General features: G+C 51.8%; 1 protein-coding gene across 5 annotated transcripts in view; it reads right to left on the bottom strand.

The window, feature by feature from the left end:
* The window catches only part of l1cama (L1 cell adhesion molecule, paralog a), a 44,898-nt gene extending 19,514 nt beyond the window's left edge, over positions 1–25,384 (bottom strand). For 3 of the 5 annotated variants that reach the window (XM_086042224.1, XM_086042250.1, XM_086042259.1), the window contains exons 1-2: positions 16,681–16,748; positions 1,162–1,392 (exon numbers count right to left, since the gene is read on the bottom strand). In XM_086042224.1, the coding sequence (XP_085898350.1) occupies positions 1,162–1,300 (139 nt within the window). In that variant the 5' untranslated portion in view covers positions 1,301–1,392; positions 16,681–16,748. Of the gene's footprint in view, positions 1–1,161; positions 1,393–16,680; positions 16,749–18,376; positions 18,410–25,243 lie in introns of those variants that run through there. The other 2 variants (XM_086042233.1, XM_086042241.1) reach the window with 2 other exon arrangements.
* Positions 25,385–27,198: the final 1,814 nt, after the last annotated feature.

The raw sequence follows: 27,198 nt of genomic DNA, 5'->3' as shown, positions 1-27,198 counted from the left end.
AAGAAACAAAGATAGGAAAAGATGCAAACGCAAAGGCGGCTTACTGGCCAATCACAGCATAGCACAGGTCTGGACAGGACAGGACAGGACAATTTTGCACCACTGAATTCAAGGTTATTGCATTTGAAGCAACTTAAGAGTTAGCGAGTGTTTGTTTCACTCTGAACATGACTTGCGTTCAAATTGATCCAAATTGCAAAATTGAGTGGCGCCTTGAGATGCATCAACAACGCCAATGCTATTTGGTAGCCCATTTGTTAGCGTGACGCTAAAGTGACTTGGTTGTTTGAAATACACATACGTACTCCTCATTTAGCGTCTACTTTGGCAAGAGACTTGACCTGGGAGTGGCAATAACCGGCTTGAAGCTGCTTTTGGGCAGAATTGTCCGAACGATGACGCCGCCGCCACATATGGCGAAAAACGGCATTGCGATGCGGGTCGCTCGGATCTCAAAGCAGCGCCGGAGTTCGCTTTGTCACGGCTGCAAATGAAATGCGACCCGGTGTCACTCGACAGACTTTGACGTTCAGTGTACGCCGGCTAAAAGAGGCTTAGTAAAAAATGAATGTCGATCGCGTGACAGCACTCGTTGTCACGCGATGGACATTTTTCAACTCACTCATCACGCAACATTCCACAATTATTTGCGATAAATGCCGGCTTCTATTTTTCCTTGTACTGTATTTTCTGTGTAGCTTGAAAAAAAAGATTTGGGCTCGAGTCAAATTTTGGCTTTCGTGACTTCAAAGGTTTGCCAAAGGCTTGGCATAGAGGAAGAGAATGAGCGTGGTGGGCTGAGAGGGGGCAAAACTGCTGCCGTTGTTTTTTTCCTCAAATAATCGCATCGCTGATTAAATGAGTCCTCAATCCGATTCCGGTTTGCTCAGAGGAACCGGATCAATAGTGGGAGTAATCAATGCTCCGCGACAGGATCAATTAGCAAGTCATTAGACGCACAATTGGATGAGGAAGAGAGAGGAGCTCCAATTTTGAGCGGGATAATCCAGCCCGGAAGACGAACGCGCTCAAGCTGCTCGTCGCTGTAGCCAATCGCGGTCAAAAGGAATCGTCGGCACGCTTTGACGCAACGGAACGGGCACGGCAATTTGGTGAACGCCGAAGCCTCCGTCTTGCAAGATGGCATGGAGGTGTACTCACAGCTGGAGGGAATGTGGATGGTTGCTTGGCCGGGCTGGACCGCGAGGGAGAGGAGGGAGAGGAAGAAGGGGGGGGCGAGGAGGAGGGGGCCCGAGCGCCGCCCCCTACTGCCAACCTGCTGTCGCTGCACGTGAGCCATTGCTCACTGTCCCATCCGAGTGCTCGCGCGCACACGCAAGCGGAGGCCTCGTCGTCCGGCTGCTCTTTGCGGCCCTCCCGCTGCTCTTCTTTCTGCCACATAAAAGAGAATGGAGGTCAGGTGGGGGGGGTGGGGGCGGGGAATGGGGGGGGGGGGTTCCGGTCAAGCAAGGGCCATGTGTCACAATGGGACAAACATGAGCGCGCACCATGTGGACCAGCGGACTGAGACACGGAGTTAATACACCAATGAGAGTGAAGTGGGAAAATAGAGCAACAACGAGTGGCTCGCCATTTGCTTACGCTAATTAGCACTACCGTCCCATCTGGACGTGCCGGACAGATGGACAAAACAAATAGCACAACGACAAGAGGCCAAGAGACGGACAGATGTGTGATGAAGTGAACGATTCACAATCATTAAAGAAACATGAGCCCTTTCGGAGGGGGTTGGGGGGCGTCCGCGGGGGCTGTGTGGGCTGTTGCAAAGTCGCAAGGACGCATTGTTGCTGGTGAGTGTCCGGCAAAATGAAACCTCATGATTCGATTAGTATTTGATTGAATTTTTTTCATGTTGGATCGCATTTGTGCACCTGATGAAGTGCCCACCCGGTGAGTGTATGCCGCGGGCGAATTCATCGAAAGGTTCAAGAGTGGTCACGTCTCCAACGTGAGCGGAATATTCAGTCAACATCACCAAATTTAAATCAAGTTTCAACTCGGACCTGAAGGACGAGTACAAACAAACTTTGCATTCACACTTTTGCTGTTTAAATGTTTTGGAGCAGGATCGTCCCATGAGTGAAAAATAATGAGAGTCCTAATAAAGTGAATTCTGGAATTTGCTTCAGCAAAGTATCCATGTTTGAAGATAATTCCGAAAGAAAAAAAGTGCAAAGACTGAGAACTTCCACCGTGAGAAGATGGGGTTGACCGCCACTTTTCGCCACTTTAGTCAAACTTGACGTGATTGTGTGAACAACACTCGCCTCTCAAATGGACATGACGAGTGTATTTTTTCTTGAAAAGGACTTTAAGGAAGCATGAAGAAAAAGGCTGCAATGTGATCACTTTTGAGTTCATTCTTTGTTAGGCAGCTAGTTTACTTTGTTTTGTTTTTTTGAAGGGGGGATACTCAACAACATTTGTCGGTAATCCGCGTTTCTGTTGAATTTCGTTTTTGGTTTTTTCTCCATGTCGTCTTTTTTCTCGATGTCCCTCGTTCGTGTCTTGTCCGCTCGCTAGGTTTCGGTCTCCGGTTGCTCTCGTCGGCCCCGTTTCCCATGACGACCAATTCCCTCCCTCCCTCCAGCCACTCGCGTCACGTCCAGGCGTGCCTCGTCGTCTCGTCAATTTGTTTGTATTTCGCACCCCGGTTTTGTGGTTTCTTTCAATGTAGCCTTTGTCACATTCACACATTTGCTAACACGAGGCCTACCGGGACTTTGAAACTATGAGAAGTGCAGCAGTCGTTTTGACGGATTGCGCTGTGTTGCGCTCTGGCCATGACGTCCATCCATCCATCCATTATCTGTACCGCTTCTCCTCACAAGGGTCGCGGGGCGTGCTGGAGCCTATCCCAGCCGTCTTTGGGCAGTAGGCGGGGGACACCCTGAACTGGTTGCCAGCCAATCGCAGGGCACACAGAGACAAACAACCGCATTCACAATCACAGCTAGGGGCAATTTAGAGTATCCAATCAACTTACCGTGCATGTTTTTGGAATGTGGGAGGAAACCGGAGTGCCCGGAGAAAACCCACGCAGGCAGGCACGGGGAGAACATGCAAACTCCACACAGGGAGGCCGGAGCCGGGATCGAACCCACCACCTCCGAACTGTGAGGCGGACGTGCTAACCAGTCGACCGCCGTGCCGCACCGGCCATGACGTCATCCACTAAAATCATGATTACTTGCTGTCTAAGAAAGGTCTATAGTTGATGCGCATTCGGTCGTGGGTATGTTTTAACGTAACTTATGTCACAATGGAGTGAGAAACAGTTGGCGGAGCGCCTACGTTGTCCCGCGCAGCTCTGGCGTTGCGCGCGGGTCAGCTGCTCTGAAATGTATTGGTTTGCTGGCGAAAGAAAGGAGACTGTGGTGTCAGATAGCCGTCAAAATGGCAAAAGCCTCATTAACGATTCGTATCCGTAATAGCAATCATTTGTGTTTGAACTATTTCCCCGTGAGTACAAATCAAAATCGTGAGGCTTTGAATTATTTAGTCACAAGAAAACAATTGGAAGGCTCACTTATGCCTTTTTGACAGCCGTCTTACTCCATGGGAGACGCATGTGGCAAAAGCCTCGACTGCGTCCCGATCGCAGCCCGCAGCTCTTTTTTTCCATGAGGTAATGATGTCCACAAGCACCATAAAGGGCTCATTGTTTGATGGATTTCGGCTGTCCGGCACCTACTACCCACAACGTCCGGACTATCACATCTAAGGGCCGATTTTACCACGCGCGACACGGCTCCTCTTGGCTGCGAAAGGGGACTTTTTTACTGCGCGTCGGCCGAGGGATTCATCGTCAGGCTCGACAATATTTTGAAGCAGATGTAACGCCTCCTCGACTCCAGAAGATTTTTTAAAAAACATTTGTAGATGACGGTGACCTGCGGCGTTGCCCGATGCAGTCGCTGGTTGCTATAGAAACCCGGCGGCGCAGGCCCAGCGCAACGGGCCCAAGATGAAGTAGAGCCATCGAGTCGACTGGCACGCCGCCGAGTAATGCTCGTAACTATTTCTATATAGTTTAATACCATAGAATTGCACCATGGTCATGAAATATAGACAGAGGGAGGACGTGTCAGGAGCATCGTATATCTATATACGCAGACTAATAGCACATGCGTCTTTGGAAACAGTCAAAACGCCTGCTCTCGTAGTCCTAGTGTTAATTGAGTATTTTCGTGCTGCCATGTGGCTTGTTTACATTTTGCGAGTAAAGACTTTTTGGGGGATTCTCCCTGTGCCCCTGCATTTGGGTGTCACAATTTGGGGCATGACAAAAGGCCCCAAATTGTGACGGGCCACGAGCACGACGACAACCAGCAACATGATCCGTTTGTGATAAAAGTGCTGCCATGTCAGCCTACTGCTTGATAGCTCTCACACACACACACACACACACACCTGCGACCTCCACTCCCAAAGACGCTGCAAATAAACCACGGGATGTGACTTGTGTCGACCATAAAAGCTAATCAGCTTCTGCACCGCTCCCCGAAAATCATCTAGTCTTCCATTTGAGGAAAGGGTCTGGGTCCGGATCCAGTCCGGGGTCCGGAATCTCCTGAATTTGATGGCTTCCTGTGTGGCAAAGCACCCCCGCTATATCCATCTACTCTCCATCTGTGCCCTCGGAGCCGGTCCTGGCCCTATCCCCCCCCTGCCGCCATCGTGGCACTGGCACCGCGAGGGGCAGCCCGCTGATTGTTTGCACCGCTCCGTATCACGCACAGAGAGCTGTTAGCACGCGCCATCATTAGCACCTTCAAAAGGAAGAGACAAAAGAAAGCCGCAATGAGAGCGCAAGGGCGCTAATTTGGCAGTCGCGCAGTCGTCGCCGTTGGAGTTCCTGGCGCCGCCGCTGGTTGGCAAGAGAGCGCTCCGTGACCTTGGCGAGTGGGGGAGGGTCGCTTAGGAGAGGCGTGGAAAAGGATGGGGAGGACTGCGGGATGTTTCCCAAGCGATGGGCCGATTACAGTTCTTCAATGGGAAGATTTCAGCGTCAGGCAGCGGAGGTGGGCCGGGGCGGGCCGGGTCGGACCGGATCGTCAACATCGGCGGAGCTGAATGAGGTGAAATGGACGACCGGACAAGAGCCGAGGCCTTCGCGGGCCCGTTTGAACTCGCAGCATCGGGAGTCAATGAGCCATCGAAGTGGCTGGCCTGCCTTGTCCGAGGATGCGGCATTTTCATTGTTACAGCAGCAAAGATCACAGAGGTCACACAGGGACACAGGCGGCATAATGTAGCCGTTAATGTATAACGTTGACGGTAAACATTCGGGATCAAACCTATGTAAATATACGCAGTAACATGTGTACATACGCATGTATATACACACCAACATACATCTACATAAAGAGTATGAGGAACACTCATTTTAGCCTGTACATAGTACAGAGGAAAAATACTCTTAAGTAAGTGACAGTGCTGCAGTGCTGCCGTGAAATGTAAGGAACAGCATTGGATACAAATAAAACGAGACTAACAGTAGCGGGGAATGTTGAGTATTGCACGCTATTACGGCCGTGGGGAATATTGGGTGTTGCACGATATGAGCTCAGGTGCAGGACTGCACAATTGCACTAATGTCCGCCAGTTTGTAGAGACTACACAATGTTCTTATTTATTGAACGCCAAGTGAAAACAAGGGGCGCTTAGCCCGGTTTTAAAAACGGACGGTGAAGGGGCGTGTCTGCTGCGCACCGCGTGATGAATATTTTTTTTCTTAGTAGTAGTAGATTGTTTATTCTGTCTTCAGTCATCATTACGATCCATAACGTATGCACAACATAACAGTTAGAATCTGTTACATCCAAAGTGTCCCATGACAGAATGGCACAGGCAGGAGCTAAAGCCTATTTAAGCCTGGCCTTTTCCCCCCCGTACAACTGCATTTACCTATTTACATTTTATGCAAACACAAGACAAAACAAAATAGCAATAAATAAATCATCATCGAAATCGTTCTCTGCAACTTTCCAAACTAGCTTTGCGAACACGTTTTTAAAAAAACAAAAGGGATGTATATTTGGATCATTCCAATATTGATTATATTCATCATTTTCAATAGAAACACATCTTCTTTTAATTCCCTTAAGTGCTGTTCGCACAATGAACTTACAACTCCCGGATTTCAAAGAGCTTTTGTATGGAGTGAGGAAGAGATTGAGTTTTTGCTTTGAACATTATTTGCATGATTTTATAACAATACACGTCTTTTAACTTCAGAATGTTTGATTTGAAAAAGAGTGGGTCTGTATGTGCATAATAGCGAGTCTTATTAATCATTCGTATCGCTCTCTTTTGCACAACTACAATTGCGTTTACTGTAGTTTTGTGTGTAGATCCCCACAATTCTACGCCGCAAGTCCAATAGGGAAGTATCAAAGAATAATAAATTAGATGTAAGGCTTTATGATTTAGAAGACTCTTGTCTTGACTTATATAATATTGCTCTTGTTTTACAAATGTTTCCTTTTATATAGTTAATATGTTGTTTCCATGTTCATTTATCGTCTATCATAACTCCAAGGAATTTTGTTTCGAAAACCCGTTCAATGTTAACATGACACATTTTTAACATAATATTCCCTTTTATTTTTTTCTGATTTCCGAAAAGCATGAATTTGGTTTTCTTGATATTCAGAGATAATTCATTCACATCAAACCATGACTTTGATGATATTGTCAAACTCTCTTCCAACTTTGCACAAAAGCTCTTTTAGATTTGTCCCCGAACATAGTGTCATCAGCAAAAATGACATATTTGAAAAAAAATCTCTCACTCTACTCATTTCATTGATATATTCCTATATTTCCTTCATATATTTATTAGATTGCGCTTGTGGAAGATGATTTGAGCAGCGAAATCCCCCAAGCCTTTTTAGCCTTCTCGCCATTTTGCCACTTTCCGTCCACTGAAAACGACGTCACGGTCGGTTGCTCGGGTAACGACCAAGCACAGCTCACCTGTTTTCGGAAGCTGAGCCGCGATTGGCGGTCACCTGAGCAACGGTGACGTCATTTTCAGTCGACAGAAGTGACAAAAAAAAAAGGGATGCACTTTACTGCTTAACTCATATTGTATATACTCGAAACAGAAAGGTCAAACGGGGAGATTCGATTTGGATTTGAGTTGAGCCAAGAAGACACCGTGAAAAGCTCGACTTGCAACGCAAAGGAGCTCATGTCGGGAACTCGACAGGCACATGCCCGACTTTGACTGCTTGGCCGGCCGTCTTGTGCGCAGGTGACGTGACGAGCGAGCGACGCGGTGAGTCATCAAAATCCATTCCGAAAAGCATTGTGATCCACTGCGCACGCGCGCGTCAGCCCACACGTGTGCTGCCATGCCTCCCGCTCAATTTTAATCAGCTCAAACTGCAAAGGTGTGTGCAAGGAGACGATGCGCAAGGGAAGAGCGATGAATGCAAGTCTCATCTTCTCGCGTCCGTCGAGAGCAACGTCGCGGACACCAGCTGGCAGGTGCACATTTGCACGTAAACAAAGACGTTCCTCACCCCCTAAATGGAGCGTTGCGTCACGGGGCCCTGAGATTAGAAGGGTCAGTGCATAGTAAAAGCGAGCGTGAGGAACAAGGTGATGCCGGCGGGTGGGGCGGGGCGGGGCGGGGCGGCGTGATGGACAGCCCCCGCTCGAGCGAATCGTTCATCTAAATGCGCTTCCTGGAACACAATTTGCCCCAAATTCATAATTCATCCGCACCCCTGGCTGGCCATGCGCGTTCGCTTTGGTCCCAGACCGATACCTGGCATTTTCTCCCCTTGACCCCGGCCGGCCGGCCCCTCCCCCTCCCCCTCCCTCCCTTTTCCTCTCCCTGGCAGGGTCATACTTAATGCATGAGCCTGTTGCAGTGAGACGAGCGTGAGTGCAGGCGACGGCAGGAAAATACCACAGATGACTTTGAATAAGACCGGCTTCCTGCTTCCGTTGTTTTACTCCTCCTTTGCGTCTGCGGTCATTTGCCGTGTTGAAGACGATGCCCCGCGGGACTCTTTTGAACGTTTCGTCAAAGCGTTTCCAGCAGGCAGCCACGCGAGCCGTCGCGAGCGACGAGGATCCGTTTTCCTGTCGGACTTTGATCCATTTTTCTTCTACTCGCCTCTCGCGTGGCGACACTAAAAGCTTTCTTCTCTTCCCTTCCCTTCCCTTCTCTCTGCCAATTGCGTAACTTGCTGGAGAAGCACTCTGGTGAGGCCAATGGGCAATCCGGAGCATGAATTTGATATCTGCAACTTGAGTGGGAAACAGCGGGAATGCAATCACTCCCTCGCGCTTACTCGATTGTGTTTCAAGGCTAATGATCCACGCTCGACGCCTAAGGGGATTTTAGCGGCCGCAAATAAAAAATCATGCTCATCGGGCGTCTACAGTAGATGGAAACATTCGTCAATACTGCTGCTATTAGCATATTAGCGCAGGAGCTGGCAAGGCCTCAATGCGCACATCATATTGGCGACAGTCCCAGTCCCCGTAACGTGAAAAGAAACGTCTTTGAAATTTCACACACACACCGCAGAGAGGAGTGTTGGTCGTAAAAAAAAAAAAAGACAAATGAAATCACCATGTCGATAGAATTCAAAGTCATACATCAAGCCTCTGCCTCCACTCCCAAATGCTTTGGGCACCTTCGCAACGCACGGAAACCACGCCCTGATCAGCAGTCGTCCACCATCAATCTAAGAGCAGGAAAATGGATGCTACTCTCTCTTATGCTATCATCAAAGATTTTCTACTGCAAAAAATAGATCATCTTAGAGCTGGCAGGCAATACATCCCAGTGGTTAGTCTCAGGGGCTTTTTCACACTGCGACAACGAGGCGCTCTAAAGCGCACTTCCGAAGGGAAGACGCATTTTCGGGGTGGAGGCATAGCTAGCTAGCTGAGTGCATGTTGCAACCGCACAGAATAATCGCCGGCGCGAATGAGTTCGTACGCGGAAAAGGGAACTGGCGGAAAAGAGTTTGACGCTGTACATCGCCGACTGTATAGTCTTAGCACATGTTGTGTGCAATCATGGATCGGTAAACATGTCTGAGAAAGTCATTTTTGAATTGACTTGACAGGGTTTGTCAAGGCCCCGCCCCGACGCACGCAATTCACTGAGGCCTAGCGGTAAAGAAAGAAAACAAGGTTGTCGGAGGAGCCGCAAGGGCAAACGCCTACTCTGGCTGTATGGCGGTTTCCATGACAACACCCGTCTCCGTGCAACATCCCTCCAACGCCGCCTCTCCGTCCTCCCGATCGGCAATTCAAACAGGGACGCCGGCAGGGTTGCGCTATCGCTTACATATGCGCACGCGCGCACCTTCACCTGCTCAGTCGTTTGTTGCGGACGCGGACAGGCTGTCGCGCGCGCGCGCGCACGAGACAAATGCAGGAGGCCTGCATACGAACGGCACAGCGGGAAGAGCAAACCAAAAGACGCGGCAGCAGGTATTGAAGCTAATCCAAAATGTATCAACTCTTTTTTGGACTCATCCAAGCAAACACGAGCAAATGTGATCTCCAACTGTCAAAAGAAGACTGCCAGATGTGATTTATTTACAGACGGTTTGTCCCCTAACGGGAGAGTGGTGGAATAAAAGAGGAGGTGAATAATTGAAGGAGAGCGGAGTGGGCTCATAAACACATGCACCAAGATGGAGATCCAGAGGCTGAAATGGAGAGACTGAGCGATGGGGGGGGGAAACAGCCCAGACAAAAGGAAGGCGGCACCAGCAGCAATGGGAAACTGATAAACAACAAAACATCTGAAAAATTCATAGGTGGAGAAAAACCAGATACGAAGAAAGAAGCGGTCCGCTAATCGCTGCCCAGTACAAGCTGCGGGGCGTCATTGCGTGAGCGTGCGTGTGCGTTTGTGGGCTGGATCAACAAAGATCGGCACCTTGATGCGTCAGCAGCCGCCTCCCCCCGGGGGCCGGTGGGCCGAGCTCCCCGTCCGGCCCGTGGTCCCGCTTGGGCTCGTCGAGGCCAGCCGCCGCCCGGCGCAGCCGCCGCCCGGCGCAGCCGCCGCCCGGCGCAGCCCCCGCGCGGCGCAGCCCCCGCCCGGCGCAGCCCCCGAGTGGGAAGCTCACGCGGGTGAGCGTTTTCACGCGCATCCCACGTTCCACAAGTCACCTCTCGGCTTTCTGTGCTTTCGTGAGCGTCGACGCGGCCGGTCGTTTGCCGCAATCGATGCGCCGCCCGACTCAGCCCATCCCAAGCGTTTGCGCCAAAAAGGAAAAAAAGGCTTCCTCGGAGGGCAAGCGACGTTCCTCCGCGCAAGCAATTGAAGGCCACCCCGCAGCCTCGGCAACGACGCCGTCGCGCTTCCCGTCGGGCCTTTTCAAATCAAAGCATGCCAGCGTTTCGCCACATCGGTACAGTAGCTTATGCGTGCGCTTCGCTAGCAGCCGGCCGCGCTCAATAAAGCGGCACGCGATTGTTGTTGAGTGACTCTGACTCCTCCGTTGAAGGACGGACGGGCTCGGAGAAAACACCTCGATGGCCGTTTGAAGGAGGCCACTTTGGATAATGGCGTTTCGCATCGTGCCCTTGCTCCACACCCCATCGCCATGGTGATGAAAGCCCGCTGCGGGCGCCGGCCCGTTTGCACGCCGTGACAAAAGAGGCTCCTTCCTTTCGACAAACAAATGTTGATTTCGGGGGCGCGCCGCAGCGCGTCGCAAACATGCTTTTAGGAAGACGGCTCCAAACGTGAACGCTCCGACACTTTCTGTCTTCCTCTTCGCGTTCGAACGGATGACTTCCGGGATCGAGACCATCGACGTACAGGTCCTCAAAGTAGCGCGCTTTGATTTGCGCCCCATGACCAACCAGCAGGAAGTCCGCTTGCTCGCATTTGTGCACAAAAGAGGAGCACGTAAGGCCAGTGTGTCGCGTCTGCGGCTGCTGTGAAAATCCATCGTTGAAAACAAAGCAAAGGTTAAGGGGGAAGTCGACGCAAACATTTTTCTTTCAAGAATTTGTTCCATGCAAGCCCACTCGTTGACACGCGGCATTCCGATTCATTTCGCCTTTGCGGAATACGAGTTAATCCACCCGTTTTGGCTGGGGGCGGCCATTTTGTCTTCCGTCGACCGAAAAGGACATCACAACTGCTCGCCACCACCAATCGCGGCTCAGATTCAGGCAACGGGTCAGGCGCCATTGGTCATCGTGAGCAGTTGTCATGTCCTTTTCGGTCGACGGAAGACAAAATGGCCGCCCCCGGAGATGGAGAAAAATGTGTGGATTTTGCTGCCTAATTTATATTCCACAAGCGCAAAATGAATCAGAATGTCGCGTTTCAACTGGTGGGCCTGCTGGGAACATATTCTTGAAAAAAAGATGTTTGGCTTGACTCCCCCTTTAAGGGGGAAAAGGTTGCTCACAAGAATTACATGCAATTCTTTTGAAGATGTGTCAAATGTCGGTGCGTATACGACGCGCTGACTACTTTTCGTTGTGATTTTGCAACCGGACCACGTGCCTTGTTCATACGCTCGACGGTCCTGTGACAAAGACTTTTTTCTTTTGACGTGAATTGCCTTTCCGTGTGGCAGACATGCACATGATTTGTTGTGCTTTGGATGACAAAATTGAACATACGCGTTTTCCGCAGGACAGCGCTGACATGTTTTCATGTGAGGTCGGGTGAGTCAAGGAAACACCGAGAGCAAAGTTTGTACGACTGCCGCCATGCATGACGTCCACGTTGCGTGCAACAAAACAACACTGGATTGTCGTTTCGGGGGTGCGTGCATCCCATTTGGGCTTCCGTTGTTGGCGCGCGTGGCCGTCCGTGGCTTCATTAGCGGCAACAACGCCACTCTGGGTTTGGCACAAAGCTAATGACGTGCCACGCCCGCGGGGACACCCCCGCCCTCTTGACTGCGCACATCCTCGCATTATCATTCACAGCAGGGACGTGCGACGACGAGGACGCCAGGAGGAGGAGCTAAGCACAGCACAGCACAGCACAGCACAAGTCACCTTCTCCTGCTGCGGCCGACAATCGCGTCTCTCTCGTCACTCGGCTGATGTCGAACACTGGACGCTGGTTTGGCCGCGTTGCCCGTCGCAATTCGCCGCGAGGGGCGCAAAGGTTTTGGATTACTGCAGCAATCGTTGTGACTGAAAGAAGCGGGCGTTGCACGAACGTCGGCTTGAAAGTGGCCGGGTGGAGGCTCAACGGAAACAGCTACGCTCTCGAGAGAGGCTGCATGCGTGCATGCGCGCATGGGGGAGGGCTGCAGGTGCTGGCAGCCAGACAAGAAGAGGAGGGAGGGGTCCCCGGAGCCGCGTGATAAGTGGCCCGCGTGGCGCTGGAGGACAGCTCACGTGACATGCAAGGACATGTCGCCGCCTCCCTGGGGACGACTGGCTCGTCAAATAAGCGGGGAGGAGCGCGGGTGCGACCCCCGCCCCCACCCCCTGACCCCCGAAACAACAGGTAGCGAGCGAGTCCCCTCTCGCGGGTGCCGGGGCGCACATAATCCCTCTTGTTGTCTCGATTTCTTTGTAAGCGCCGGCACACTCGGAAAACCAACATTGTAAGCAAAGCAGTCCTCCCTAACTTCGCTGGAGGCTCATTCAAAGCTCCGACATGATCGGCCGTCGCATCGGTCTGTCAATAAAAAGGGGCCTCATATCAAAGGGGCTCATTATAGGAAGAAAGTCAAGAACAAACAGCACATTTTTCTGTACGTACGCACTTGTATATTTTTGTTGTAGCAAATAAAGAGGCCTTTTGACAAAATATTCCGAGAATAAAGTGGTATTGAAAGAATTCACGTGGTAAGATATGAAGTTGTTCTCCAGTAGTCCAATTTTATCTTGAGGGGGGAAGTTTGCTTTTGTAACATGATGACTTTTCCCAGGAATAAGAAAGATTTGATTGCTCTGCTAGTGATGTTGAATTGGAACAAAATCATAGCGTACATTTGTCTCGGCGTCCACAACGCAGTCAACAAGGTATGGACAGAAATATTGGGTCACTCACCCAACTACGGAGCCCGCAGTGTCAACAATTGGTCCCGCGCGGGAACGTGCGTGTCGCTCCAGGCTCGGTGCCGCACTGGATTCAGCCAAATGAGCTGCTGCTAGCGCAAGGTCAGGCACGGCGCTACTTTCCAACGCATTTGCATCGGCCAGCCCCGGTGGCCAAACGGCTCCCTGGCCCCCGGAAGGGGGGGGGGGTGTTCTTCGCGGTCAGACACGGGGAGGAGGAAAGAAAGCGCATGAACGCCAAAAGCAGGCGCTGCTTTGGCTAGTCAAAGGAACAAATGCGACAACAACAGCAAGCAAAGAGGACGCGCAGGCCTGCGCTGATTTCAATTTGCTAACCGATGACGCAAGTCAGACAGACGGCAGCGGAGCTCGGCAATCCCGTTCGTTTCCTGCAAAAGTGCGGCTGCAGCAATTCCCTTTAAGTGCACCTCGGCTAATGAAAGGCAGGACGGGAAGGGCCCATCACAGGCAGGGCCGGAGCGCCGCCTTTTGCCTAACAAGCATCCAGAGGGCGCCGGCGGGCAACTCCGGAGCGGCAAAACCGCAGAGGGAGTGAAGACAAAACAAGACGCCTGCAGCATTTCCAAAGCACGCCCGCCCGGCCGCCCACCCGTTTTCAAAGGAGCTTCCTTTCCCCACTTTTCATTTGAAAACCTCCCGAGACATTTCGTCCGAGCGGTTGGCTTCAAATGTGTGGCCGGCATTATCGTGACTAGACGCAGCAACCCTTTCGTACACTCGTCGTGCTATACGATGTTGCTATTATTGCGTTTGCGCTCTATACGTACAACAACTGACAAAGGGACTGGTGTACACAGGAAGAAGCATTTGTATGCATTTCTTAACAATGATTATTTTGCTATCTTGCCAAAATCACAGCAAGGCGGAGGAGACTTCCAACCCGACTTTTTGGGGGGACTGTGTCGCATCTTTTCAATGTCATTTTATGTGAGGAAACAAAGAAAATTCAACAATGTCATTTTCACATGTTCAAATTCCTTCAATCACGTTGGCTTGAGCAATATTAGCCTTTAGCATGAAAGAGGCAAGAGCAAAGATTAGCGTAGCAAAAGATTCGCATCACCGGCTCCAACTATGATGCCACTGAAACTGAAATGCTTTGGCCTCTTTGGGCGTTTCTTCTACTTTTGGGGTTGGCTAGTGAGGGGCGGCGGCGGCGGTGGCGGCTGTGGCGGCGGTGGCGGCGGAGGCCTGGACGCGCCCGCGCTTGTGCGAAAACCTGTCGGAGCGCCCGTGCAAGGTGTCCTGGCCCCTCCCCCCTTGGTCTCCCCCTGCTGTCACCATGACAACCTCAGCCTACCTTCCTGCTGCTCAATCTCTCTCCTTTCTCTCCCCTCCCCCTTCCACATTTCTCGCTCTGTCGCTCTGTCGCTCGCTCTCCCGCACCTTCATCTCCTGTCTCCATCCGCGAGGCAGGTCTCCCCGGTGCTCGAAAGACGCTCCGCTTCCCGCGAGTCGCTTTCCCCGCAACGGCTTCCTTTTTATTCTCCGCGTTTTGTTCTCCGCGCCATCTCCCGAGAAAATGAGCTCAACTTTGCCGCTATTCTTGACTGACTTTCCTTGTCCTGCTAATTTGGGGCAAAGGCTTTGTTTTTATTCTCTTCTGTTCTCAAAGGATTTGAAGCGCCGCTCGAAGTCGATTTCTCTCAGGCAGAGGCGCTTCCCAACGTGGACGACATTCCGCCTTGCGGATGAAACGTAGCCTTCCTGTCAAGTTCCATCTCGCAATCGGGGGAAAGGCTCCAGGGGAATCTGCAGCCTCGGAGCCCTAAGTGGCTTCCTAACTCCCATCGCATCTGTTGTCATTATCATCAGGAGCCCAATTTGGAGTCTGCAAATAAATCCAATTATCACCAAAGGAGTCCGCAGCCGGTTTGGTCTGGAAGGCGGTCGGGCCGGGCATGAAAGGCTGCGGTGTTATCGGAGGCACGCAACGGAGCCCCGTCACCACTGCGGACCCCGTCTTGAGAAGGACCACAGACGGGGGAATCCCCCTTGCGGGATGATCGGGCTGCAATGGATGCCCAGCGGGCGGAGAATTTTTGGCCGGCTTTGTTCGTGGGCTTGCTGCCCGACCCCCCCCGGCGGACGGAGGCGCGAACTACACACAGGCCTGCGCGCGGCGCCGCTTTCGACGCGTAAGGTGGATTTCACGACCGGAGTCATCTCGGGGCAGCTCACCCCTGTGCCCCTCCAATGCAATTTCAGTCACAGAAAAAAATATGCCACAACTTATTGAAGATTTTCTTCTTCCTGTGCTATCAAAGTAGATTTGAAATGAACGGATTGACCGATCGTTCGGACGGATGAAAGTGAGGTCGACTTGCATCGGAATGACGACGAGAGAAAATTGTGGCGCGGGCGAAGAACGGCCGCCGATCCAAAGCGTTCCACATCATGGCGCGCAACGATGGCGTGGACAACGTTAGGGCGCAGGCACGTACGGCCCCAAGGGCAAAAGCAAAGTCACTCCGTACGAAATGGTGACAGGACCACGGCAAACGCCTCCAGGCTGCAAGTTTTGGTTTGGAGCCGACGAGCGCTCGGCTCGATGGTCGCTGCTGTCAAGATCTTCTTTCGACACTGACTGGTGCCGCGCCCCGAACGCGTGTCAAAGTGTCAAGGCCTCGCCGCAGGGCAGCAACGTGTCAATGTGCTCCTCTTTGTCTTGACACCGCCCCCCCCCCCCCCCCCCCCCGCCCCCAATCAATGGGGTTCACCCTCTTGTTGATCCGCCCTTTCCTCTTGGGGATGCCACCTTTCATCTTTTGCTCACATTAACAAGGAGCCCCGCCTCGCCCCTCCCCGCCCCGCCTCGCCCCTCCCTGCGCCCGCAGCGTCAATCGGAAGAAATGATCAGCAAGCTCCGGCTTGCAGGGAGGCACGGGCGCTTTTCCGGCTCGACTACTAAATATAGTAACGATGTACCGATGCAGCTCGGGCTGGGGGCGGGCCTCCATCTCGTGCCAGACGGGCCGGGCTACAAGACAACACGCGCATTTGAACACACAAACAAGAGCCGAGCGTGGCGGAGAGGCGGCAATAAGTGAAAGCGATCCGAGAGAGGAACTTTCCTAAAGCAGAGCTATGAGGGTTTTTTGCTTTTGCTTAATGCGTATTATTATCCTTATTCATCCTTAGCAAAAAAACAATCAATGTATTTAGTCATTAGTAACATTCAGCAATGGCATACGTTCAGCGCAATGATCGAGGATTATTTCTCTTCTGAAAAACGAGTATTTGTGTCTACAAATACAGACAAATGCCTAAAGAAAAAACAACAACACTAGTGCGAGTAGGACGGTGTTCTCAAGCAGCTGGCGAAGAAGAAGAAGAAGAAGAAGAAGAAGAAGAAGAAGAAGAAGAAGAAGAAGAAGAAGGAGAAGAACCGTTTAGAGGCGATTACTATTTGGTCCGCCAGACAAAATGGCAGATAAAGGTTACCCCAGCTGCAGGCGAGAAAGGGACCGCAAATTCTTACTCAAATATACGTGGGTGTGTGTGTCTCCCCATTGGCCTGCAGACAAGCGGTCGAGTCAGGCCAGCATTTGCATGATTAGCAGTGAGTGAGCAGGCTAGCCAGCTAGCAATCAATGTTAGCAAACTTACCTTGCAAGTTGCTGCGGTGCAACGACGCGTCCGCCCTTTTCAAGCGTACTCTGCCAAGCCAAGTTGCCCTGCGGGGTGACACAATTCTTCAGAAATCCTTGGCAGCAACCGTCGGTAATTCCAGCAGACAGCGCCGACTGGAAACGCGCTTGGCGCTCAAGGTCACCAAACGCGGAACGGCGCCCAATCAGATCTCGAATGCTGCTGCTGCTGCCTCTTGGACTGAAGAGGAACCGGTGCGCAGCGCCGTTACTTTTCACAACAATCTGCTCCGTTCAAGACTTGACTGCCATCATGGCCTCTAAAATAATCACCATGTCGATTGGGGACGGGGGGTAAACGATTATTGATCCTCCTGGATGATTGGTGGGCAGCTCCCTTTCTAGAGCAGCCCAGGCTGGCTTTTCAGGGAGCGTCAATCAACGCTGAGCATTCTCCTCTTGATCACAGCTTTTGTGTCGGAGTTCGTGAAGCACAAGCGTGGCATCGCATCAACAAATTCAACATTTTTGGACTTGCGCTGAGACATTTGCGTCCTTCCTTTGCATCTGAATCCTGCTGCGTTTGTCTGTCTGCGTGCCGCCAATGTGGGAGTGGGCGGGGTGTGTAATGCGATGGCACGGCGGCCCAGATTAAATTAGGCCCGTGTATGGGGGATTACGAGCCACTCAAAGCCCCATCGCCCGCCTCCCGCCGTCTGTAATCCAAGCCTAATGAATGCACCGCGTCTGACAGAAAGCGTACTCGAGGACGCCAAGTCAGCTAATGTGCGGCGCGCCAAAGGACGGGGGCTGTTAGGCAGAGGCGAGAGCTCAGATGGCCATTGCACTAAAAATCGGCCGTCCGCTTATCCACCATTTTGTCCGGCTGGAAAAAATAGTAGCTGCCTATGGGCCGCTCCCCCTCCGAGTTGAAACGGGCCTCCGTTAGCGCTTCCGACCGCGAGCAACCGCGGTCAGCAATTTTTTGCAAGCCTCGCCACGGAGGCCACGTTGACTCTTTCCATTCCAATATCGCTCAGCGGGGCTGGGGGGGTGCGAGCGGAAAAAGAAGGCCGGCCGCATTTCAAGGAGACGTCGATGTGACGGTGAGCCTCTCCCTCCGTCTCAGGGGATGTTTGGCCCGCGCCAAAATAGACCATTACATAGACGGAAAAACACGTCTGTGCTTCGTTTTTGATATTTTGGGAGGTTTCCCGTTTTTGGCCTCCAAAACGGGCATCCGTCACTGGCGCATAGGCGGAGCGGCCCGTCACACACAGTAGGCGCCCGGGAATGCCCAGCTCTGCTAGTGGCTAGCAAACCGCCGCTTGTGGTCAAGTGAGTGAGTTGACTTGGGTGCCACCGTCCGGCGCTTGTATTTTGCTTGCAAGTCAAAGCGGAAACCGGGCTGCCCTTGAGCAAGTCGGTGGACAGCGCCCCTCCTCACCGTCTCCAATCGAGTTGTGCATTTAGGAGAATACAAAAAACGATAGAACTATACAAATATATATACACATCCATCCATCCATTATCCAAAGCGCTTGTCCTGACGAGGGTCGCGGGCGTGCTGGAGCCTCTCCCAGCTGCCTTGGGCCAGTAGGCGGGAGACACGCCCAACCGGTTGCCAGCCAAACGCAGGGCACACACACACAGACAAACAAACAGATATATATATATATATATATATATATGTAGGTTTAATAAAAGCACTTCACCTGTAATGGTCGGAGCGCCTCTCTGCAAAGTAGAATTTGGCCAACGCTGGGAGAGAAGAACCCAAAAAAAAACAAGGTCACGACATTTCATTAGAATGAAGTATGAGAGTAAAATGTAAGGGAAAAAAAGACAAGTGAAAAGAAAAATGATGCTTTATGTCCTGATTTGCATGTACGGTATTCTTTATTTTCTCTCTGCAAAGGGATGGAAAACGCAATGTACTTCACTCAATTTCTCTATTTCAATGTGCGTCACGTCACAATGTTGTTTTTGGAATGCAATATTATGACGATCCTTGCAGTACAAGTCATGAAATGGATGGAATGATTCTGTAACTGCAAGTTGTTGAGTACTCTTTTGTACTTCCTACGAGTTCAGCGAGTACGGAGAAATGTTTTTAGTACATTTATCCGTCAGTGTCAATGAACGGTGACGTGGCCTAACGGCTCTCGCAAGGCGCCAGCCACGCCGCGTGCGCGCGACGTCCCAAATGCTCCTTTTGTTGTTCTAGTTGCTTCGTTCTTACCGTAATACTCGAGTGGCTCTCGAAACAGCTTCCTTGTCTTTTGACATTGCGCACTCGGACCATAAAGCGGGTTCTGATTGCGACCGTCAAAACTGCGACCGGGGCAAGACGGGCTGCATCGGGCGCGGCTCCCGGATCGCGACGCGAGCGGCCGACAACGGCGCCGACGTCCGCGCTGGTGTCATTCCAAGGCTCATGAAAAATGCAGCAACGGATCAATACGCCCCGAAACCAACCTCACCGCATCCCATTAATAAACAGTCTCAGCGACATAATCGGGTCGGAGGGCGCATTCCCTCACCGTCCTTTACAAAACATCAGTCAAGATGACGCGATTGCTATTCGAGCAAAACAGGAAGTCCGAACTGGCGGCGCTGTAAGAATCTTGATGAGCGATTAAACAGTCTTCTGGATTTCTTTTACATTAAGTATAGTTCAAAGAAAACAAACACTTGATAGCATACTAACAGCATGTTCGATGAATGAATGAATGCCGGAAGGTACAAAGACCAAAGGCACGCATTGACGCTTGAAAGCTTTTTGACATCTTCATGTCCATTCAGTGCTTCCACATCAACACCAAATGGATGGACTCAAATAGGCACAGACAATCTTCAACAAGATCATCGGTTCGCAAAAAACTGCGGGGTAACCTTTCTGCCCAGCCAACGGGAATGGAACAAAAACAGGACGTAGCAACCTAGCGCAACTCCAAACAAGACGAGCGAGCGGCTGAAGCGAGGACGGCGCTGAAACACTCGCCGGCGCTGGCGCCAAACTAGGAACCAGGAAGTCTTTTGGCCGTACGCTAACTTACAAACAAAGGATATTCTGGTATTCAAGTGTTTGGATTTTGGTTTTTTTTTTAAATCTGCCAAGAAAATGTGCTTTTTATGGCGCGTGCCAACCTGGCCACCCACCAAGTCGGGCAAATCACGTCACACGCCGACTAAGCGTTGTGGGTTTGCCGTTTCATCGGCGAGGGGGAAAAGTCAGAGACGATCACGAGACTGGAGTAGGACCATTCAAAAGATGACAAATGTTAAAGGCCTCCATCACAAAAGAGTCACGGCAATGCCTGCGCAAGGGAAAGGCCAGTCATCCCTCCCAAAATGGTCCAGTGGAAACAAAAGGCACGCTTGACTATTTTGCCTTATGAAACCATCATGTCGTGACATCAAAGAACGGAATGTAAAGAATGCAAGCGTTTTGGCTTCCGTTCAGTGGCCATCGTGCTGCTCCTTCTGGTGTGCACACCGTGGCCACTTGGGGGCGCAGTCGCCCGGATGCCTCCATGGAGTTGTCCAGGTCGGGTTGAAGGAATGTCGCTTGAAAGTCAAAGTTGGCGCCGGCACCGCCGGCACCGCCGGCGCTCGGCCTCGACGGACGACGAGGCCGGACGGAGGCCGGACGGAGGCCGGACGGAGGCCGGACGGAGGCCGTCAGGAAAGGCAGCAAACACGAGCTCACGTTTGGTGGCCCGTCCGCCTCAGTGACGCCGGCAACAAGGCGTCTTTCATGCCGCTGCCGATGAAGATGCGCCGCCGGGGATTTTCTGACACTCGCACAAAGACGCTTTTGTCACGCGGACCAAAATAAACCACGCCGGCAAAAAGGTCATTCCTGGGCTCCCGAGCACTTTGCATGCATGCAATTTGAATCTTGATTTTCCACACATTCGGGAAATCTCCTTTGGAAAGTTTGGGATTTTCTCCTCGGATTCTTCGGGACAACTTTGCGATTTGCAAATATTCGCAGTTGATTCACAATCGCATCACGCTGAATTGTCGTCAGACTTTTCTCCCAATCCGTTACAGTAACATTAGAGACTCCTGGTCCATAAACTTCCACTTGATCCAAGTACAGAATATAAGAGATGAAACCGTTACTCGCATTGCCCCGTCGTTGGGTTCAAATTGAATACGAGACACCCGTGCTAGCTGTTAGCATGACGCTAAATGGACTTTAGTTAAGGCAACGCTCCGCGGTTGTTGAAAATACATAGCAGGTCATGTATGTCGTGCTCGTAATTCAAAGCCAGAAAATGTCAAGACTTGGCGCAAGACTTGGCGCAAGACTTGCAAGTCGGCTCAGTCCTATTTCAAGGTCTCCTCGTGGGCGTGTGCGAGTGGGACAAGATGGACGCCGCGCTGTCCAACAGCGGCAAGAGCTTTGAGCACGCTTTCACCCCCGTGCTGACTTTTCAATCGATCCTTCCCGTGGCCCCTCCCCCTCACTGCCAATTGCTTTGTCCTCGTCCGCAGGCCTCCCCGCCTCCCTCCCTCCTCCTCAAAGCCGCTCTATAATCTTTGTCGGGCCTGTCGACGCAGCTCACCTCGGGCTCCCTAAATCACCGCAACGGCTTCCCTTGCAAAGCCCCTGACAGGATGTCAACAGCCCCCCGCGCCACGGGGGGGAGCAAACGGCAGTCGCTTTGGGCGGCCCGCCGGAGGTGCGCGCGTGCGCCGTGACAAAGGCCACGAGCGGGGGGGCGTGCCCACTGGGAATCATCCGGGGAGGGGGAGCCTCAAAGTGGCATTTGGGTTGCCGCTGAGCAGCCGAACGCCAGCCGCTTGCACGGGCAACTTGTTCACCTCAGATGGTTATGCCCCCAGATGATTGTTTACCCAGTTTGTCGCAGCGCTTTGCGACTACTTTGGAAAGTTTCCCAAACGTCTTTTGGGGACATCTGAACACCAACGCGGGCAGAACTTGTTGAATATCGGCCGCGTGCTGGCTTAAGCGGCAGGACACTGCGAGTTGCAAATTCAGTTGAGAAAAAAGCTTCGCAGTGGAACGTGTTGCTTGCAAACAGTCTTCCATTCCAATCAGTTCCCATCACAAAGTCACTTTTGTCTTTGCTGATGCTCAATAAAGAAGACGTATGAAGACGATGACGTACGATGAAGTCAAGGGCGAGCCTTTTCCTCCACGCCGACCGTCATCATGTGAACGTGGCGACGCTCGCGACGACGCCGGCGGCGGCCGCCTGGCTCGCGCATCGACACGCCGGCTTGCCTGCTCAGGCAGCAGTCGGCCCCCTTAAAGGCCAGCGCGCATACGGCGGGAGGCCCGAAAATATACGTCGCATGGGAATTGAAAGGCAAAGCCAGTTTGCGATGTGAAGAGTGCGGAGGATTTTGCGGTCACTCGTCGCTAGTGCTGTTGTTTGCGGAGCGCAAGTCCGCCCGTGCAGCTCGAGTGGAGGAGAAAGTGTCCCGAGGCTGAAACAGGTGGAAACAAAGCGCTCCTTCCTCCTACACACTTAGTGGAAGAGCAAAAAAAAGCCTTTGGACCGACGCCAGCCTCCGCCTGACATTTGCACCGCATCAACATTCCGGCAAAGAAAAGTTGCTCTTGTCGTCCGACCGAAAGCCGCGCGCGCTCGCTCGCTCTCTCTCTCTCTCTCTCTCTCTCGCTCTCTCGCTCTCTCGCTCTCTCGCTCTCTCGCTCGCTCGCTCTCTCGCTCTCTCGCTTTGTTTGAGGTTGACTTTGACAATGCACCACTGCACTCTCCGATTTGCTTGTTTGTGAATGAGCCTCAAGACATTTTGGGCTTCCGGATGAGTCGAATGCTCATCAAAGACGACAATTGGAATCATCAACAGCAGTTCAAATGACACGATGACGTGATCCCGCCAAACATGGGGGCCCGATCATTGGAAACTATCGCGTTGCTCTTCTGCAAAGCAAAAACAAAAAGATAAAAAGCCATAAGGATAACAAACGCTGAGGCCTTGGCAGAAGTCAAATATTTTGATTTTCTTATTCCTACTCTATTTCAACGCGCTAACCGCACTCAAGGATCACATTTCTTCCCGTTCTGTTTTCTGTTCTTTCTATGACAATTCTTTTCTGCTAACATACGTCCAGTAAAGCCATCGATCAGTATTGAGAGCTTGGCCTCTGGCCAGGGGCGGAGCCGCGGGTGGGCCTTGGGTGTGCGCAGGCCCATCCAATTTGACAGGCTGCCCGCGCAGTGAGAGTCATGGAAAAAAGACGTATTTTGACAGTATTTTTCAATTGGCGTTTAATTGTGGTTTTTATTTATTTTTTTTTGGGGGGGGGTTGAATATCAACAGTGGCATAATTGTGGTTTTCAAAGGAAGATCTGAAGTTGATATTACGATTGTGTCGGTACGATGTGTCGGGACAGGAGGGTTGCGCCCGGTGAGAGAAATATTCAGGCCCACCCTGATTTTTCCAGGCCAGGCCATGAGCCGCGTTCTGGCTCCGCCCCTGGCTGAGCCTTTGCGCCACCGCCAAAGTACTTCCCCGCCCGTAGTTGAGGAGATCCATGCTTTGGCTTTCAAACTAGTTTGGATTCGGGTTTTGTAGCGCCGCAACGATGAATCGACAACTAATTGATCATCAAATTCATTGGTAATGAATTGATGGCTTGGATAGCCTTTTTAATTGAAGCTTCTCCACAGTAAATGTTGTCCGCTTTCTATAGTCCTCCATGAAAGCTGACTGATTCTCGTTGGTGTTGAATCAAAATAAAGCGTTTGCTTTACTTTGGAAAAGAATGATCAACATTTGGACATTTTACGGCACAAAGCAGTAAGACAATCACAATTGGGCATTTTCTGTCCTGTCAATTTGAAATCATTTCCTGTTTCGGTATAGAGGGATATACATTGAAACATTTTTTTTTGATGTGATTCATCAATGACTTGACAAAATAATCAACAGATTAATTGATTATTGAAATAATCGTTAGTTCCTGGTGTTTTTATGTGCGCATGATACATGTGTAAATATTGATTGAAACTTTTTTTTTTCCCAAAAATGTATCGTAATGAACAGGAAACAATGGATGGAATTACTGTGTAGTTAAGTGGCGCATTGGGACAGGAGATTTTGGGTTAGGTGCCCCCACTTGTAACCCCCATATTTCAAATGATCTTTCCTAATTGAAATGAATGTAAATCTAGTCAGCCAATCCTCCATCAAGCGTCTCCAGTTGGTCCAAAATGCTGCCGCTCGCACAGACAGTAAGTAACTCCTACCCTTGCTTGAGAAATACACTTGAGTTGAGTTGAGTTGGGACATAAAAATAGAGGCGGCGGAGACGGTCACAATGCTTCAGTAAGCTGCAGTAATATGTTTCACAGAGGCTAAAGAATACATGCCCGGTAAGATTGTTTGACTTGTTGCTGCTGAAGCAATCGTGCCGTGTAGCACCGATGCTATTCATTAGCCCGTCGGCAGTGTTTTACATTGTCGATGTGGCGGACATTGTTAAGCTAAGCAGACTTTGCCGCTTTGCGGTTGTTTCGAAATACACGAATTCTCTGAGTTGGATGTTTGACGATTATGGAGAAAGCCATTTTTTATGAGACACGTCTGTAAAATGGGGGCAAATTCTTGCCGCTTAAGCCACGGCAAGCAGAAGAAAGTGACCTGCCCTGCCGGCAGGCACGTCGACACGAGGCCAGGTGAGTGCCCGATTTTCATGCGCGCGCGCGCGCACACACGCACACGCGCACACGCACGCACACGCACACCCCCACGCACACACGCACACGCACACGCACACGCACACGCACACACACTTCCAGGCGGACGTCAGCGCTGGCTGCCCCACCCAGATTTTCACGCACACGCGCCGCGCCTCTCTCTTTCCTTCTGCGTGCAGCTCGGCGGCCAGCTCAGATTTGAATCTCCACAGCTTTGGTGCGCGTCGTTCCCGGGAGCTGCCGTCATCGAGCATAAAGCTTCATCCGAATGGAAACTGTTGCGGCACGTTGCAATGAGGGATCGTGCGTATCAACAAACTGCGCAGCTATTAGCTGGGGGTGGGGAAACATTTCCATTAAAGTCGCCAAGCAAACCCTTCGGCGGAGAAATCGCCCACAGATTTTTGTTTTTCTTTTCCCGCCGGGCTTCGATGTCAAAAGTGTAATGAGGTTGGCAAAATGCAACGGCATCTTTCCAAAAGCAAAACATGCGCAAATGCAAAATGGCAGCCTGACCAGCCTGCGTGACGAATGTCAGGTGAGACCCTGTTGCGTGCAAACAACATGGAAGAAGAAGAAGAAGAAAAAAAAGCCACAGAAGAGGAGCCACAGGTCCCCAAGACGCAAAGCATTTGGGAGGCATATTACCGTCGTCATCATCATCACCATAAAAACCTCAGCGGATGTGCATCTGTCTTCTAACACTCGAGCGTGTTGACATGGCACCGACCGTCATTCAACTCACAATGACGGACGGCGTTGCTCCACAGAAGGCAATTCCGCGCATCACATTGGACACAGCAACAAAGGTGTGATGCCACCTCTGCAGACCCCCCTCCTCCCCCCGCCCAACCTTGTAAGTGAAAATCTGCTCCTACCTGCTTCTTTCCTGTCTTACGAGTCCCCGCCTCGGGTCTGGTGTGGTGTGGTGTGGTCTGGTCTGGTGTGGTGTGGTGTGGTGTGGTCTGGTCTGGTCTGGTCTGGTCTGGTCTGTGCGCACGTCGCTGCTGCGCTGCTGCGCTGCTGCTGCAGTGACAGAAAAACAGCACAGGCTCCTGCGGCCGCGCGCGCGCGCGCTCGCTCGCTCGCTCGCTCGCTCCCAACCTCCCAACCTCCCAGCCTCCCAGCCTCCCAGCCTCGTCCTCATTGGCTGCCTCTCGGAGGTGACATCACCCCTTCGCCTGAGCCTCCGCCTGGCTTCACCCCATCAACCCCCCGCTGAAAAAACGAGCACACTCCCTCTCCTCCTGTAGCTCAGCGCGAGCTAATACTTCATCAGGCCTTCAAAAAGGGAAGAAAAGTTGGAAAGCGACCCCTACACTCTGCTTCACAAGCTCTCGCGTTGCTCTCGACGTGTCTTTTGGGGTCTTCCGGTACAATGGCAGAAAGTCACATCGGACAATGAATGTTACGCAACAGCACCGAATGAAAACGTGAGAGGGACAAATGTGCCGCCTGGCATCTGAGCGAGAGAGACGAGCAGATTTTTCCAATCCTGACGGATGGCGGCGGTCTTCAACCGGCGCAAGCGGAAGCCCGCACCCGCCGCAGCCAATCGGGCTCAAAAGCGTCAAAGGCGGGCGATTGAAGAGCACGTAACGGACGCTAAGGCCGCACTCGCCCCAAATTGACAGCACCGCCCATGACCGAATCCCTTTTGTTGTTGGATTTTGTATCCCGTGCACACGTTCCGTCCCAACAAAGGACACGGCCGCTCATGGATCGACATTCCATTTCCTCATGTAATAAGTCTGTCCGTTTTAGTGCAATACTATCTCGTGCTATTTATCTTTTGAAAAATGTGTGTTACAAAACATATTGATTTTTTGGGGCGAGAGTCAACTCATTTGTGCTCCAAAAAAAATGTTAAAAACCCCACCAAGAGCTCAATGAACGCACTTGCCCATGCTGGACGCCTTTTTTTGGTCTTGTTTTGTTTTGAATGACAGATGGGCGTGCGTTGAATGAAACGAGGCCACTTAACCGACGACGACGACAAGCGAACCGCAAAGTGAGAACAACTGCCGCAAATAAGCGCTGCGCAACAAAGGGATGGCACACGTTTATCCAATCGCGTCGAGTTCGTCAACATCGGGAAGTGGAGGAAGTCGTCCAGATTTGCCAGGGAGTCGTTTCATGTGATCAGAGAAAACAAAAGCAGCGATAGTTAACGGGCAGCTGCAAATGTGGCATCGTGCGCGCAAAGATCGAGGGAAAATATTGGCGGCCAGCCCCGGGCTGAAAACGCACGCGAGAGGAGACATTTTGACATTCTTCCTCCGCGGCCAGCCCCGGGCTGAAAACGCACGCGAGAGGAGACATTTTGACATTCTTCCTCAGCGGCAACCTTTTAGCCGGCCTTCGGTCAGTGGCCTCGCCAAAGCGCTCCGCTCGTTCCCTTCTTTCAACCGTCCTGCGCGGGCCGGACGAGGGGAAGGCAGCCGACGAGCAAGTTGGAGCCGGGAGGCCGAGGAGAATCCGACCCGGTCGGCGAAAGGCGGACGGAGCCAATTCCATCGGCGTAAAAGCCTGAGGGGCGGGGCCCATCGACTCGATGGCGGCGGTGCGGAGTGGGAGAGCGCCGAGTGACGAGAGGTTGTTTGCGCAAAGGCGCGCGCGCGCGCCGGGTAGGTACGCTTGGGCCGACGCAAAAACATTGGCGTGCCAATGGATGCCAGCGTCCTGTGCAGAGCGTCAGCGAAGGAGACCGCCGGATCCAACCGCGGCAACTTCTAATCGGACGAGCGGCATTCAACCTTTCCGGGCAAATTCAAACCGTCAACGCACTTGGGGCTCAAACAAAAGCCCCAAATGGCGCAGAATAATCAATCAA

The sequence above is a fragment of the Filicampus tigris genome, chromosome 1 (assembly GCF_054856515.1).
Source record: "Filicampus tigris isolate MCC_2025a chromosome 1, RoL_Ftig_1.0, whole genome shotgun sequence".
NCBI classification, from domain to species: domain Eukaryota; kingdom Metazoa; phylum Chordata; class Actinopteri; order Syngnathiformes; family Syngnathidae; genus Filicampus; species Filicampus tigris.
This window is presented reverse-complemented; position numbering and strand designations above follow the sequence as displayed.